The sequence below is a fragment of the Eucalyptus grandis genome, chromosome 4 (genome assembly GCF_016545825.1).
Source record: "Eucalyptus grandis isolate ANBG69807.140 chromosome 4, ASM1654582v1, whole genome shotgun sequence".
In the NCBI taxonomy this organism is placed as follows: domain Eukaryota; kingdom Viridiplantae; phylum Streptophyta; class Magnoliopsida; order Myrtales; family Myrtaceae; genus Eucalyptus; species Eucalyptus grandis.
Window position 1 is genome coordinate 32,801,342 of NC_052615.1, and position 15,909 is coordinate 32,817,250.

General features: G+C 40.2%; 2 protein-coding genes across 2 annotated transcripts; both read right to left on the bottom strand.

The window, feature by feature from the left end:
• Window positions 1-98: 98 nt before the first annotated feature.
• On the bottom strand, window positions 99-1,716 carry LOC104441934 (transcription factor MYB3). Its single transcript, XM_010055200.3, has 3 exons — window positions 1,078-1,716; window positions 802-931; window positions 99-579 (listed from the first exon to the last, which is right to left on the bottom strand). The coding sequence occupies exons 1-3, from the start codon at window positions 1,211-1,213 to the stop codon at window positions 261-263; spliced, it is 585 nt and encodes a 194-aa protein (XP_010053502.2). The 5' UTR covers window positions 1,214-1,716; the 3' UTR covers window positions 99-260.
• Window positions 1,717-10,143: 8,427 nt separating this feature from the next.
• Window positions 10,144-15,253, bottom strand: LOC104441936. Its single transcript, XM_010055202.3, has 4 exons — window positions 13,520-15,253; window positions 11,920-12,066; window positions 11,079-11,195; window positions 10,144-10,996 (listed from the first exon to the last, which is right to left on the bottom strand). The coding sequence occupies exons 1-4, from the start codon at window positions 15,053-15,055 to the stop codon at window positions 10,400-10,402; spliced, it is 2,397 nt and encodes a 798-aa protein (XP_010053504.2). The 5' UTR covers window positions 15,056-15,253; the 3' UTR covers window positions 10,144-10,399.
• Between the last annotated feature and the right edge of the window lie 656 nt (window positions 15,254-15,909).

Below are 15,909 nucleotides of genomic sequence, written 5' to 3' on the forward strand. Positions count from 1 at the left end.
AAGGTTATTAATGTTCTCTGTTTGGTGATATGCAAGAGCTGCATCATTATAGACTTGGTGTTAGTTGAACACCGAAATCAATCACTGTAAAATCGAACTCAGAGCCACGCTGCTCAAAACCGAATAAAATTATTGCATAGTCAGTAGCATTGACACCAATACCGATACTGCTCCAAAGTCTGGATGTTATAATTATATATAGACAGATTTAGTAATTTTTCAAAGAGGAGCGGTCATCAGACCTCTCTCTCTACCTAGTTTCACCTCTTCTCGGTGAGACATCGATCCTCGTCGAGCTCGAGGAACTTATTAACCCACTCAAGGCCATAGGATCCTTCGGTGGAGAAGTCAAAAAACTCGTTCACATCAAAAGTGGGCTCCGAGCTCCCCACGATGTTAGCACCCTCTTCCTCCATGGGTGCCGCTACCCTTGTTCTGAGCTGCGAGGTGGTCTCCTGTGCCGTAGAAACTTCTTGCCTATTATCTTTTTGATTTATTTTCTTGCTCAAATGAGAATTCCAGTAGTTCTTGATTTCATTGTCAGTTCTTCCTGGAAGTCTCCCAGCAATCAACGACCACCTAAAATCAAAGATACAATGTGCATTAATTTAACTACAGCAGTTATAATTTTCGACAATTCTACTTTGCTGAGACTAAACACAATTTCAAAAGACAGTCTTAGGAAGGGATATCCTCTAGACACTCATTAATCATACCCATCAAAGAAATGTTTTCACTGTCAATGCACTGAATTTCCTAGGGGACTCATTAACAAAATCCTAAAGAAAATGATGGTTCAACCTGTTGCCAAGCAGCCTGTGAAGCCTAAGTATCAAGTCTTCTTCTTCATCTGATATGTTGCCTCTCTTGATATTGGGTCTGAGATAATTCAACCATCTCAGTCTACAGCTCTTCCCACATCTGTTCAGACCTGAAAAAAAAAAAGCAGAACAGAAGCCCGTCATTTCAAAAGATACGAAAGTCACAGTGTCCCGAGCAAGTTATTGAGCTGAACCTGAAGAAAATGCAAAGAACTGGAAAGAGAAGACAGAATTTTGCTTGTACATAATTTATTACCTGATTTGGCAGCAATGGTCTTCCACCTCTTGGCACCGTGGATTTCGATGTGCTGAGAGAGCTTGCTGTCTTCTTCAGCTGTCCATGCCCCTTTGCTCATAACCTTTTTAGCTGACTCATCATTCTTAGGTGCCATTCTAGCAAGAAAAACAGAAGAACTTTACAATTCAAAAGTTCTTTCTTTCCCCCTCTTTTCCTTTTCTTTCCTTGGCGAGCTGGGAAAGAAGTCCGGAGGTTGTGCTGCTTCTAGGATAGTGTGAGGACAGCGAGCGAATGTCTGTGCGTGAGGCTTGCTTGTTTATTGTTTTTGGCCTCAGCCTCTGTTTTCTTGGGGATGTGTGTGTGCGCGCATGAGAGAAAGAGAGAGAGAGATGGGTTGGCTTGGCTTTGGTGCTGATGTGGGGAGAGAGCGAGAGCTTATGCGCGTTTAAAAACATGGTGGTGTTGTAGGTTAGGTTGTTTAAGGGATGGAAGGGTCAGTAGTCCAAATCTATCTACCCTTCTCGGGGGAAGACGAATGAAGAAACTGAAGAAGGGAAAAACTCAACTACCAGTTCACTTAGTTCGCGGCCAAGAAAGGGAAGTAGAGAGAAAGAACGACAAATATACCCAACACTCACTCATGCCGTCTCACTAACACAGCTTTCCTTGATTTTTATTTTATACACATGGTCTCACACCCAGATTATTTGGACCACCATATCAATGAGAAATAAAAAAAAATAATAAGGGAGATGCCACAAAAAAGTCCCTTTCCAAAGCCTGCTACGTACTACCTGGCTATTCTTTTCTTAAATATGTTTTCAATTGTTTATTGGCCATGATATCAAAATTATGAGGCGAGAGACCTATATATATTTTTTTGGCTTGGAGGGGTTACCTTGTGTTTTGTGCTTGTTTTCGCAGCTTTCCCCATCTCCTAGGAAACTTTTGATCTGCTCATGTGAAAACTTGGAAGGTGGGGAACCCCCTGGAAATTTAGTAAAATCAGGGGGGCTTGGCTTTTTTGGTGGAAAATAATAAAGGGAGAGGAAAAGGTCACATGCTAAAAATTTATTATTAGTTTTTTTTTTTTCCACGACTCATCATTGCATATAAAAAAACTATGTGCAAATAGAATGCCATTGAAATTGAATTCATGGGAAGGTGAAGGAAGGAAGGAGAGAATGCATGCATCTTGCAATGTCCTATCTTAAAGTGATTGTGAATGCGGAAAGCAAAGGCTGCAAACCAGAGAGGATCCAAAAGCAACCGGCTATTTTTATAATTGATGATCAGGCAGACATGGCCTGCTTTCTCGTGGTGGCTTATCTTTGGTCAATTAGGATACACCGCCTATCTCACTGTGAATGTAAATAGTCAACATTTACACGAAGTTTGCTCATGCGCACTTTTCCAAAGGAAACCAGCAAGTTAGATTGGATCGGAATCTGTGAACTTTGATCACCGTACAAGCAATCATACAGAGAAGTAGCCATGTGATGCTTTGTTTCATCATACATAATGGATTGCACGAAGAGATATTCATTTTTCTCTGCATCTTAATTGACTTTCGTTTCTTCGTCTAAACAAGCACGCAATAACATAACTTTAACAGCATTTTTCCATGTGGACTCAATCCATGAGTCACTAGTCCTTATCATGCACCACCTAATGCAAGTGTTTTCTAACCCCTCCCGGGGAAAAAGAGAAGTGTTGACTAATGATTCGCAGCCATCCCAAGCCCATATTAATTGCTCGTAATTATGTGGCTGGGAGAACTTTCTGGAAGGAGAACTACTTGGAAAACTAATGGTCCATGACGTTGCGGGAAAATAAACCCACTTTGACAAGCACGACCGTGGGTAGTCAATGAAGGACGGTGCATCACGGCAAATTAATCACAGGAAAGGAAATTTACATGGGCACCACCGAAAGATGATTAACCGTGTCTTTCTCGCTCATTTAATCATTCGCCACCCAAGAACAAGACAAAATTAACTTAGGGTTTCCAAAAAGGATGCCCTTTCTCCTAAGGTAAAGGCAACTTCGTGGAAATGTCCGTCTAATTAAGGTTAATGGGACAAACGCCTCCATTGACAAAGTCATCATGATCACCCCTTTCCACGAATTTTCCCATGGTTACATTGCTTCTACATTTGAGACTAGAGAGGAGAGACTTTTTTGGATGTCTGTTTGAATGGAGTCGGTATATTCTTAGTCTAGTTGTGCATTCACATTGGACTCTTTCAAATCATGTTTAGGATTGTTGTAGCCCCTTTCCCATGTCGCAATTTCGATAGTTTACTCCATTGTAATGTCCTATAGACTCTTTTTACCGTGCTATCTAGCCAATGATGCTTAGATAGATACTAGGATTTTAGCCCGTCAAGGTATCTTGGTTTATAAATCATTCTTTTTATTAAAACAAAAATGTGAAAGCTTGATTTTACAATAATCGATTAATTTTGTCGTGTTAGGATTTTTATTATATTTTCAACATTTGACAATTGACAAGCCTGTCAGCCAAAATGATTTGCCAAATTATTGCTGTCGGATTGATTATTTTGACTGACATTAACCTCATTATCTCCATTTCTTGATTAGGAGATTTAGGCCTCTACGTAATTTTAACAAGGGTTTGACTACTTTGATCAAAATTATTAGCATAACTAAATGGAGAGAGACTAGGAACATACTCGTTGAGTGATGTGGCATTGACAAAGTGTCACACCAATGATGATCGGCTTGATCATTAAATATATGACTCACAATGTAGTTAGCCATATCATTTTCAAACTTTTTTTCGTGGTTGACACCATTTTGAGATTTGATGTAACCTCTCTCGATTGTTCTTTAGTGTGATCTATCCAAAGATCAACTTTCTCACATTGATTTTTTTCAACGATTATCTTCACCTTATCCCCAATTTGTGGCTCTATATTGCTCTTACTAGCAATATTGATTTCTAGTTTTTACCATTGTAATCTCTTCAAATCAACAAAATAAGTCCCACTAGACGTGCCAAAAAGATGTTTGCAAAAAATGTTGTTTAGGTTGTTATTCGCTTTGGCCACTCTTATGGAGTTCTTTTGCATCCGACTCCCTTCCACTCGTTTAGACTTATTGTCTTAATGAGTGCAAGTTTTGTAGTGTCGGATCTTGTATAAATGTTTGGCTCAAAGCTCAATATATTATTACTTCTGACCCAAAAAAAAAAAAAAAAAAAAATTTTTTATTTTATTTTTTATTTCTTGTCTTTCGCATTGCTATAATTTGGGAGATGGACGCCTCATTTCATCTTTTCCTAAATATCCCCGAATCCTAACGAAACCCGCGAACCCTAACGGAGCTTCTCGTCTTTTCGTAATTTTTTCAAATTCTACACTTCGGACATAAACTAACCCTTTTTATTATATCTCCTTTTAATAAAAATGATCCGAAGCTGTACACCTGTTCTCATAATGAAGATAATCACAAAACATAGCCCAAAAAAAGAAAATAAACAAACATGCTAGGCCTGCGCTAGCTGGGCTACGAACGTTCGCAAATTAGCAGAGAGAAGCAAAATAGATGCAAGTGCTACATTAGAATAAAAGCCAAAATCGGATCAAATATGTCATGTCCCGTGTTCGTTTTCTTGCTCAAGATAGAATGAAATTGAATATAAAGGAATATAACATGAATAAGAATATCCCATGAGAGAGATGAGATAAAGATAAATGAAGTCTATTGTATTTATGATATAAAATCTCTTTTCTTATATAATAAACTTCTTAAATTAAAAATTGAAATAATAATTAAATATAACATAATTTTGGATTTTAATATGAAAGATGTAAATTCAAAATAACCAAAAAAAAAAATAATGGGGTATCTTTTATTCCTAGTTTTATTTGTATTTGAACTTCTTTCTATTCTAGAAATTATTATATAAGATAACTAAATATAACATAATATTTGGATTCTAATATGAAAGATATAAATTCAAAATAACAACAAAAAAATGGGATATTTTTTTATTCCTGTTTTTATTTGTACATTTAAACTTCTTTCTATTCTATAAAATATTATATAACATAACTAAATATAACATAATATTTGAAAATAACAAAAAAAATGGGGTATTTTTTTTTTTTTTTATTCCTGTTTTTATTTGTACATTTGAACTTCTTTCTATTCTATAAATTATTATTTATATATACGTGCGCACACGCATTTTTAATTACATATGTTTATTTCACAGTTTATTAGTTAATAAATTTCTTATTAAGGAAGATGGAACGGAATAAAAAATAAAAATAAAAAGAGAGAAAATTAATTAGAAAATAAGTAAATAAAAATAAAGTAGAAGAACCCTGATTTTTTTTTTTTTTTTGGTCGAAAAAGAACCTTGATTTTAAATGAACAAATTGAAACTTGAAACGAATGTCCTTAGTTCTTTTTGTCTCCTTCTCCTCTGTGATTCATGTTAAAACTTCACAAATCATCCGTAACTCTCTAGTTCACATCAAAAGCTCAAGAAATGAGCAAAAAGAGTTGAAACTCATTCTTTTCCATAGCTTTGTGGTTCATATTGAAGTTGCACAAAAGTGGCAAGGGAGTTAAAGCACTATATCTTTTGGAATTGCAAAGGTAAATAATTACGATTTCTCTTTCTTCTAAATTTGACATTAGCATAACTCATCGATGTTGCTGTAATCCGTTTTTTCTTGTCATGGTCTAACCCAATGACTAATAAATGTTGTAAGGAGCCCCTTTTCTATTTCAAATATAGATCTTACAATAATTATGAATAGATTGATTGAAGTTATCTCTATTTGTCCACTTGCGGTTTCTTTAACAATAAATCACAAAAAATTCTTTCCATCCCCTATTTGTGCATTTTTAGTTCATTTACATTTGATATATCGTTCATACCAAACAATTAATATACTAGCATATGAAAATATCCGACTTTATAACTGTCATTCACCAAATAATAAATATAATATAGCAAGATCCCTAAATTTCATATCATGTTTTATGCAATGCTATCTTGATTAAAATTCAAAAGATGAAACGCTTCCAAAGTGATAATTCGAATCGATGCGTGGCTTGAAAATGTGAATCACGGAATTACTGGTGTCCACCTAATTATTTCGATCATCCACACTTATCATTACCAATTGACACCAATGCGACTGGGCTCCATTATCAACTAAATCGACATAGTGGCAAATATGAGATCTTTCATTCCGGCCCTACATCCATCGATACCATAGCACCTAATCTTTCCCTTTTTAACAGTAGGGACGCTCACTTGTCTTCGTCCTTCAGAGGGCCGTACAAAGTCTAGTAGGCCCTTCTCGCCTCTGTCGTTTCTGGGGTTCTTCTTTTGAGGGGGGCGTCACTGCTGTTGGCAATTAGGAACGCCAGACAGCTTATAGCTTCGTTTCAATCATTCATCTTGGCCCCTAGACTTACCTGTCGTGGGCCACGTGAAAATATATATATATATAGACGGCAAAATGTCCTGGGACATATAGCGAGAGACCTGAGTACGAAGTTGACAAAGAAAAAAAGAGGGTTCCCCTTTAGAACGTGACCAGGCGACTATCATTGAATCCCAATTCGAAATTGTAAAATGCTTACTCCGACAGGAGCAACGGGACAAAAAGATGTGGCGGATCCAAAGCAAATACGCTAAGTCATAAACGATACACCTAAACATTAGAATAATGAGCGAATCTCGCTGTGCACTAGGAGTCTATAATTATAGAAGTGCAAGATATTTAGAAATTTCTGGCAAGACCCTTTTATCATAATAACTAAGCCTATTTTGGATAAATAAATATATCGAGGTGAGACGCAAGTGTGACGACATTGTATTATATGGAATTCGGTAAGACGGAAATCAAATAACGGTCACGGGCATCTAATGAAATATTATTAGTAAAAACAATACAATTTTAATGTTTTTCCATATGTATATATATTTTATTGTTTTTGTGACCGAAGACTCGATGACCAGGGGGCTCAGTGTCCCTATCTATCTCTGGGTCCACCAAATGGCCAAATAATTGAAAGGAGGACGTCAGAAAAAACGATGACCAAATCGGCCCAGCCAATCACGAATTGCTTCCCCTCCCTTGACCCACCCAAAAAACAAGAAAGCTGAGCTTCCCGCCTCCTATCTTGAAAGGAAGAAAGGATGACGTCACCAACCCACGTTCCTCGCCCTGCTGTCCGTACGATGACGCAGCACGCCTTGGCTTCCCCCGAGGAAGGTTAGATAGGGAGGGAGGGAGGGAGATTTCAGCCGTCATTGGACAGCGCGACACGTGCAACCTCCCACGTGCGGAATTTTGCCTCCCCTGCCACTGCCCCCTCCCCTCCCCGCTTCCTTGATTTTTAGGTGGTCGGTCTCGATTCAATTAAAGCCCCATCCGTACTGTCCATCGCTTTCCTTTTTCCCATGATCCAAAAGCAAACAAAAGAAACGTCGCCATGTCCGCGCCGCGTGTCGCTGAGCTTTCGACCATTCTCTTGCCTTCCTAGGACCGAGCGGTCAGGTGCGATGTGCCGTGGCGGCTGAGCGACTGGCTTACCGCCCACGTAAATGATGAGTTCCTAGATTTCGAAATTTGAACCGGACCCTTCTGGTTTGATTCCATCCCCACGTCTATCCAGGGAAATTGTTCGATTTTTCTTCTTTTGATAAGCCTTTGAAAGGACAACAAAACGGGCTAGAGAAGTATAACGCTGCTAAGAGCCAAACAGAAATCTTGAGCCATAGGGAATCATCCAACTCATCCTTTAGTCGAGCAAGTCAAAAGGTAAAGTAATAACGGAAGTCTCCACTTTAAGTTTGATTCGAATTAATCACTTTGACTCACTGTTTCTGCGAAAGTAACAACCTATAATAAATGAACACGTAAAATAAAATGAAACGGATAATATAAATTTCAAAACACGTAGTATAGGATATGGATTATAGAATTATATTCCTCATTGTCCATAAAAAAAATTGCTATGAATTCTAACAACCTCAAAATAAAACAAATAATAAATATAGCTAAAATAAGTGCAGTCCAAAGTCAATCCGCCAATCCTGTTCAACACCTTAGCCTTGAAAGGTCCAATCCGGTTCCAGAGTTTACCCTAAATTGGTGCTTACCCATGTAGGAAGCCACCAATTACAAATACTTTGGAACTTATTGAAATATCTTGAAATAAAAACTTACATGTGATGAAAACGAAACTCCTTGATTTGATAGAACGTAAGGTAGGCAAGATTTAAGAAGAATTGGTGCGCTTTCCCTCAACGATGTTAGTCAATCGGGCAATAAATAAGGAAATGATTAGTCATTTTCAAGCATTAGTAAGTTGCCTATTGATTAGAAATCGATGCCATCTTTTTTGTAATGTTGTCGATCCTTTTCAAATTCAAGTCACGGGTGCATCATTGAAACGTGAGGAAAGAGTCCAAAAGACAATGGTCTCAAAACAGCTTTTGCACCTTTCGAAGAACGCTAAAATACACGACATGTGAACACTGACCTAATAATCCATCTCCAAGTACTAACCCAACGCAGAAACGATAGCCGATCATGGGGCCAATCATATAATATATTATCAAATCTAATCAATCGGACTCAAATGGACACGCTTCGTTTCTATGCACCATTCCAACTAAATTTCATCACAAGAATTCCGATTGTCTGGACGAATTGAGGGTGAGATCACATCACAAGCTTATCAAATCGGACTAATGGCAGGACATTAAATATTGTTAGACTCAGAACCGATCAAAATCAAGGTGAGTGTCGAGAAAAAACAAGGTGCCAACTGATTTTCTTTCCAACCCTAAGCACGACTTTGAAGATCTGATTCGCTTGAACGTAAGTGACTGGACAATTGGTTGATCGCTGGGTTTCTTGTGCCTACTACTAAGCCGATCCAACTCCTCTTCTTCTTCTTTCTGCGAGAGAATTATTAGGAGGACCCGTGTCTTGCACCGATGATGGCTCCCCATCGGCAATGTTCTTCAGAATATGCTGCGATTTCAAATGATGATGGCGATATTGATCTGACTTGAATGCTTGTTCGAGGTTTTCAAGATTTTGAAAAACAACTAAAGGTCGGTCTCATTGTTTGAAACCTTCTTTTATTATTTCTCTTAATTTTTTTTAGTCTTGCTTTTAGTAGTTTAAAATTGCACGAGTCGTTTCCAATTTTCAAGAGTGGTACACGCACACGCCATGTGCAATGATAATGCTGGCTAGTCTAGCGCACTGTCTTTTTCTAGTGGGATACTGGTGTTTTGTCTTCTCTTTTTCTTTTTGGAGTTGTTAAGTGGAATATTGGTTGGGTTTAGTTCAGTCCTATTGGGGTTCCTATAATTCCCATTTTCTCCCCTCGAAGGAAAGACAAAAGGGTCCACTGAAGTATGGACGAAATCGAAGGCGTTGCCATCGATTCATCAAATTAGAAATAAAAACTGTTGGACCGAAAATGGTCTATCTATCACTTTAACATGTACGCCTTGAATTTGAATAAATTGGTAATAAATATCGATTTTACATGTAAGTTAATTTCTAGGATCTTCACTACTGTTGCAAAAGAGTTTATATTTCTTTTGATTGAAGATCCGTTTGATGAGATCGTATTAAATTTGCAGGATCTAGAAACGAACGGGTCAGCGAAGTTTAAATTACTCAGACCGGACAAGAGATTTACTGTGAGCCGAAAGCATATCCTCAGCAAGTTGAGAAGGATTCGGTTAAAAACCTCGGAGAAAGCGAAATGAGATTTCGAGCAATTCCAAGGTTAGGTTATAAAGAATATATTTTTTATAGTACCGGTTACTGACTCTACGTGACCATCTTCCCCAACAATTTTCGCCTGCCAACACTGTAATGTTTGCTGAGCTCTATAACATACTTTGGGTAGTAAACATTTGACCCCCGCTTTGGTCTTGAATTCTCGAGACCAAAAACAGGAAGAAATCTTAGCTGCACCTGAATCACGTGAGCCGTTAGATGATATGGAACGTATCGTAAATCGGGCTCGTCGAATGTAGGCAGGGCCTTCTCCCATTAAAAGTAATTGCAAAGATCTCATTTGGTAAAAACAGTAAAAGTAGAAAAGACGTTCGATGAGCCGGGAAGGTGAGTAATCTCACGCTGCGCATTTCTCACTTAATTACAAGAGGGTAACAAAAGGCAGCGTCACTCCAAACACGTGAAAACCATATCAAGGAAAGAGAAACAAAACTCTGGGTTGCTATCTATATCTACATCTTTCGTGCTTCCCCTCTCTCCTTTTCCATAAGCAATGTGTATATTTATCATAGATTTTGCTATATCCCGACAGCTTTCTTCAACAGAACGAACAAACTGCAGACGAGGAAGGCCATCACAATCTTCTTCGACGCTAATATTCTCAGATTCACCCTCAGGCCATGCTTTCTCATCAACCCCGCCACTTCCCCACCCATCATCAGAAGCCAAGAGCCGGCTGCACACAATAGTACTTTCATCGTATTCACAGGTCCGCAAACATCTGCAATGTCGCCTGACACCTCAACATACGACCATTTAGAACCAGCATCACCACTTTCGACATAGTTTAGCCGAAGAGCTTTGTTAAGCCAGCCCGACAACCTGACAAGCAAATTTGCGAGCCAAGCAATTTCATCATCCGACACGGGACGTTTCATCCAGTCACCTTTGTACCTGATATCAGCAAATGAATTGTGGACCACTCTTCTAGGCTTGAATATTCCATCCCGAGATCGCTGCTCTTGCACTTCGGTTGTCACTGACACAGGCTTAAAGAAGTTACCACCAAACAACTGGCTAAGCTGGGCTTTCAAAGAATCTACGTGTTGAAGGTTTTGTGCGAGGTTATCGCCAGAAAGGGTCTGCAGCTCGGCTTCGGCTCGGAGTATAAACAGCTGCAGCAGCAAAACATCGATTTTAAATATCTCTGCGAAGGGGTGGAAAATCTATTGGAGGAAAACCTGAGAGTAGGTCTACCTGGAGTAGCTGTTGTCCACCATCTTCACCGTCACTGAAGAGCCGTAGGTCTTTGTTCCAGTTCTCATGCAAGAAGGATCCATCGGCATCATTCTCGCATAAGCCATCCTCCCAATCCTAGTATCGACAGGGAAAACCATTCTTAATTGTCGAAATAAAATTTATGACATCATAAAATAAAATAAAATAAATATAGAGCACCATTAGCAAAAGCGTTTTGGTCCATCTTCCTGAAATCTCATAAATGGATTCAACACAAACAGACGAACAAATTTCATAGATGATATGTACGCCATGAAAACTGGGAAGGATCTGACGGAACAGAATGATACAGCCCAAAGATTCAACATGATCATTGTGGCCCATTGTGGCCCAAGTTTAACACCTTTGCCAGGTCTTTATGAAGATCAGCTGTTGCATTCCACTAAGCATTCTACTAGGTGTTAGGATCCAACCACTGCCCACTTAATTTTTCTCACTCTTTATTCAACTAATGATAGCAATTGTTTGCTTTTAGAGAGTGTACTGTGATCGAAAATGTGATGCTTGAGAAAACCTAGTTGTGAAACTTAAGAGCTTAGGATGCAATGCCTGGTTTTTAATTAAACAATCCGATTCCATGCTGCACTCTCGACCACACCTCTAGCATAAACTTTCATCAAATTCAATAATCTCCCTTAACATTTCAGCATAATCATTCATTTGCATAATCAAAAGAACTATTAATCGAGCTCAGGAAGACTATTTCCCCATTTCATCTCCTTTCAATCAGATAGTTCCATCAATCAGCACCTCATGGCAGAAAGAGCACCAAAAATGCTCTTCAACATTTCTTGTTTACCTGTAGCTGTTCTCGGATTGATGGAATGAATCCATACAAGTCAGTTAATGTTGATTTGCCAAAACCAGCTTCTTTCGTATGAAATAGAGTATCGACATTCTTTATCAGATTGAGCAACTCCTCAGATGATGTCAGTATACACAGAACCTGTTATAAAGAAAAACAAACAAACAAATGAGTAGACTGTATAATGTGAAAAGGTGTAATGAGATTGAAAAGTGCGATGGTCAAGTTTGAACCCAACACAGAATCAATCAGCACTCAGCACCAAAGACCAGTCAACAAAAACCAGCTTGGTTCTTGTCTGACACACTCAACTGCAGATCCTAAAGCTCATCTCAACTGTTGCCATGTCTCTTGTGCAAAAAATAGCATACTGAAGACTCAGTTTACCATTAAATATCATTTCATTTCATAATAACTTCACAAGCTTCACATGAAAAACTACTGACAGCAAGCCAGGCCAAAAATGTTGAAAAGAGGTAGCAAAGCTTGAGCATTATACATCCATACATCTAACATGCAACTTCTATACATTAAGCATTACACAAGTTTCTCATGTCCTTTTTCATCTATTGCTCCCTTTCATGTCTCCACCTCTGCTCCCCTATCTCCTCTCTAACTTTGAAGATGGAACAAATTATAAAAGAAAACAGGTCTGTGAAATTGCAGAATGGCCAGGAAGATAGGTGTGTGGATCATTGCTCCTAAATTACAACAATCAACTCCCTCTATGTGATAAATATAAAACTGGTAAACCCCTCTTTCTTTGATATGCCAATTACTCTGTGCTTCATCTTTTCTTCCTTGTTCAGTTTATTGTTGACAGCATATTATTAACTATGTCCAGCCACAAAATAATATGAGAGAGAGAGAGAGAGAGTTGGATGAATACTGCAAATTATACTAATTTAAACTAAAGCATTGCCTCTTAGACAGCTGAACTCCACAATGCATATACTCATGTATGAAAGTTTATTAGCTGTAACAAACCCACATTTCACTCGCCTACTTAGGTTAAACTGCCAGTATATAAATTACCAAAATATGCCTAATAAAACTAACCAAGAGTTGCCACAAAGTTCTGCCACACCTATTACTTGTCAAGTGTCAGAAAAATAAGCTAGAAAGATAGAGATGTTATCACTTTTCTTTAGACAAAGGAAAGACATCTCTACCTGTTCCAAAAATGATGCTGCCATGTGAAATGGCGCATCAAAAGTTGGGTTTCCCACAAATATATCACCAATCTCACAAAATGCAAGGATTTAAGTCCTCTCCATCAAAACAAGACATACTCCAAGACATTGTCTATCACAACATTCATATGTACATACATACAAACATAAAATACTTATACACAGAGGTACTCATTTATATACACGCGCACACAAAACATCTTCCCTCACGGATAAAGTACCGCCATACAGATGCTATCCAACATGCATTGCATTGGCTTCCATAGTGAGAAATGTATATAAGAAGCAATAAGAGTTCCCAGTCTCAATCATCCAACTAAGCATAATTTCATGCAGTTTCTGAACTAGAAGCCTATTTAGTATTTCAGTTGAATGATAGAATACTGTGCTAAGAGACTGACCTTCAGTACCATCTGTACAATCACTTCCGGATCAGTGTGAAGAAATTTATGAGCAAAGCCAACAAAGTGCATAACCAACGAGCTATAGTAGAGATAGTTGGACAAAACATAACCTCGCCAACGAGATGAATATCTATCCTCTTGAGTGAGTGATTCCTCCATTTTCTCATTCTTTGCAGATCCACCAACAATTGCATCAAGCTCAGCGAAATCGCTTGAGCTGATGAACCAAGGTTCCATATAGCTAACCCAAACAGAGAACACTTGTGAAGCATTCTTGATGGAGGCTTCCACCGGACAGAACAAAAATGTCCTCAATATGTACCGATACAGAGGCCTCTGAATTCGCAAATTCCAATTCCAAGATCCACATGAAAGCAAATGAGACCCGTTTACACTATCCCTCAACTTCATGGCATCTGAGGACCTCGACACTTTCCAACTTGGACCTCCACTATTCTCCACATTATCAATCCCTTCCGTACCCTTAACAGCACTCAAATTCAAATACCTCACAAATATCTTCACCACTTCACCCAGTCCTGGAGTAGGCGGAGTTTCTCCCAAAACCGAACTAAATGGAAACGACACACCAAACGACTTGCATACATTTGCAGATACAGGTGAGAAATCGTTATCAACCAGCCAATAGTGTATCAACGTGTCGACAAAGAACTCAGCTTGCTCCAACACTGATCCATCATACTCCGTTGGATAATGCAAAATCGAGCTACGGTACGGTTGATGTGCGTCTGCATCAGTGACAGGCACAAAAGCACGCAAATACGCATATAGCAACCACAAATATAGATTACACTCGTTGTTCCGCTCATTGCCGCGCTTCACGCCTGAAAATCCGCGAATGGGACTAGTCCAGTTCTCCAACCTAAACATCCTACTCTTCTTTATAGAAACACGGTCGGAATTCTCACAGTTCCCCCGACAAACGGGATAATACGCGAACCAGAACACGAAATACTCGAACACATTCAGTTGCACTTGGCACGAAGATCCCTTAACCGAGTCCTCCTCCACTCTACCTCTGAACAGAGAGCACAGCTCACCGACCACGCGTCCGTCCTTGGCGTTGGCGAGCACGAACCGGGCCCACTCCGGCAACCGCTCGTTCGGGAACACGAACTTGACGAGCCCGAGCCGATCGACGGCGAGGATCGAGCTCGCGAGGGCGCCGCCGGGGGCGAAGAGGGCGAAGACCCGGGAGGCGAGCTCGGGGTCGCCGGCGGCGAGGGCGGCGTCGATCCAGCCGTGCCTGGGGGGCGATTGGGAGGGGGCGGAGGCGGAGGAGGGAGGGAGGTCGTCGGCGCCGAAGCCGAAGAGCTTGGCGATGAGGGAAGGGAAGGCGAGGGAGAAGAAGTGGCGGGACTGGTCGGGGGAGTGGGAGCGGAGGAAGGCGGCGGCGGCGGCGCAGGCGGAGAGGATCTGGGGCGGGGAGGAGGAGGAGGAGGAGAGGACGGCGGCGGCGAGGTCCCGGGACGTGGAGAGGGGATCGAGGGCGTAGCAGGAGTGGGGGTGCATGGCTTAGGGTTTCCCCGGGGGCGGTGCTGCTGCTGCTGCTGCTGGATCGATCGATCGATCGATCGAGAGAGAGAGGGTAAAGCGAGAGAGGTCGGGTTTTTAAACGAGCGGAGAAAGCGAATGGCGGGGTTTATGAAGGTGCGAAGACGGACGCGGCGACGGAGCGTCGGAGATTAGGAGCCGAGAGCGAGCGAGCGAGCGTGCGTGCGAGCGTGCGAGCGGACCGGAAAGGCGCGCGGCTGTTGGGAATTATTGCATGTCGAGCGTTCGACGAAATGCGTGTGAGGAGCTTCCACGCGGGCAGCGAGAGAACGGGCGATTTGGATATTTCGGGCTAGACGGCGCATGAACTATTGGCCCATGGGCCGAAATCCTCAGTTTTACAATCTGGAATTAGAGGGGAATTGGTGGCCCGTGAACTTCGGCCCGATATACGGCGCAATCCCTAAATTTTAGCCGAATGCGCAATATCATCCCTAGACTTATTATATATTCATTACCGGGTCCCTAAACTTTTGGTACACATAGATGTCTCTGAACTTAAATTAATGGAAGGATGGCATTTCATAGTTTCATACTGTTTAGTAGCTAGTTTGAATATTTACTAAAAATTGGGGGACCAAATCAAACAAATTAAAAATTCATTGATCACATTACATATTAAGTCAAAATTCATAGATCACTAGTGTCATTATCGATGTAATAGATATGCCATGGTGAAAAGATAAAATAGACTCCCAATTTCGGCCCAAGTATCTAAAGTTATAATAGAACTAGATCAACTGAAGAACATTGATCTCGAAGCTAATTCAAGGCCCACTTAGTAGAAGCCCATTCCACATTACATATTACGG

Coding starts and splice junctions, on each gene's coding strand:
- LOC104441934 (XM_010055200.3), bottom strand. CDS start 1,213: ATGGCACCTAAGAATGATGAGTCAGCTAAAAAGGTTATGAGCAAAGGG. Junction 932..1,077: donor GACCATTGCTGCCAAATCAG/GTAATAAATTAT, acceptor TTTTTTTTTCAG/GTCTGAACAGATGTGGGAAG. Junction 580..801: donor CACAGGCTGCTTGGCAACAG/GTTGAACCATCA, acceptor CTTTGATTTTAG/GTGGTCGTTGATTGCTGGGA.
- LOC104441936 (XM_010055202.3), bottom strand. CDS start 15,055: ATGCACCCCCACTCCTGCTACGCCCTCGATCCCCTCTCCACGTCCCGG. Junction 12,067..13,519: donor TTGTACAGATGGTACTGAAG/GTCAGTCTCTTA, acceptor TCTTTATAACAG/GTTCTGTGTATACTGACATC. Junction 11,196..11,919: donor CAATCCGAGAACAGCTACAG/GTAAACAAGAAA, acceptor TGTCGATACTAG/GATTGGGAGGATGGCTTATG.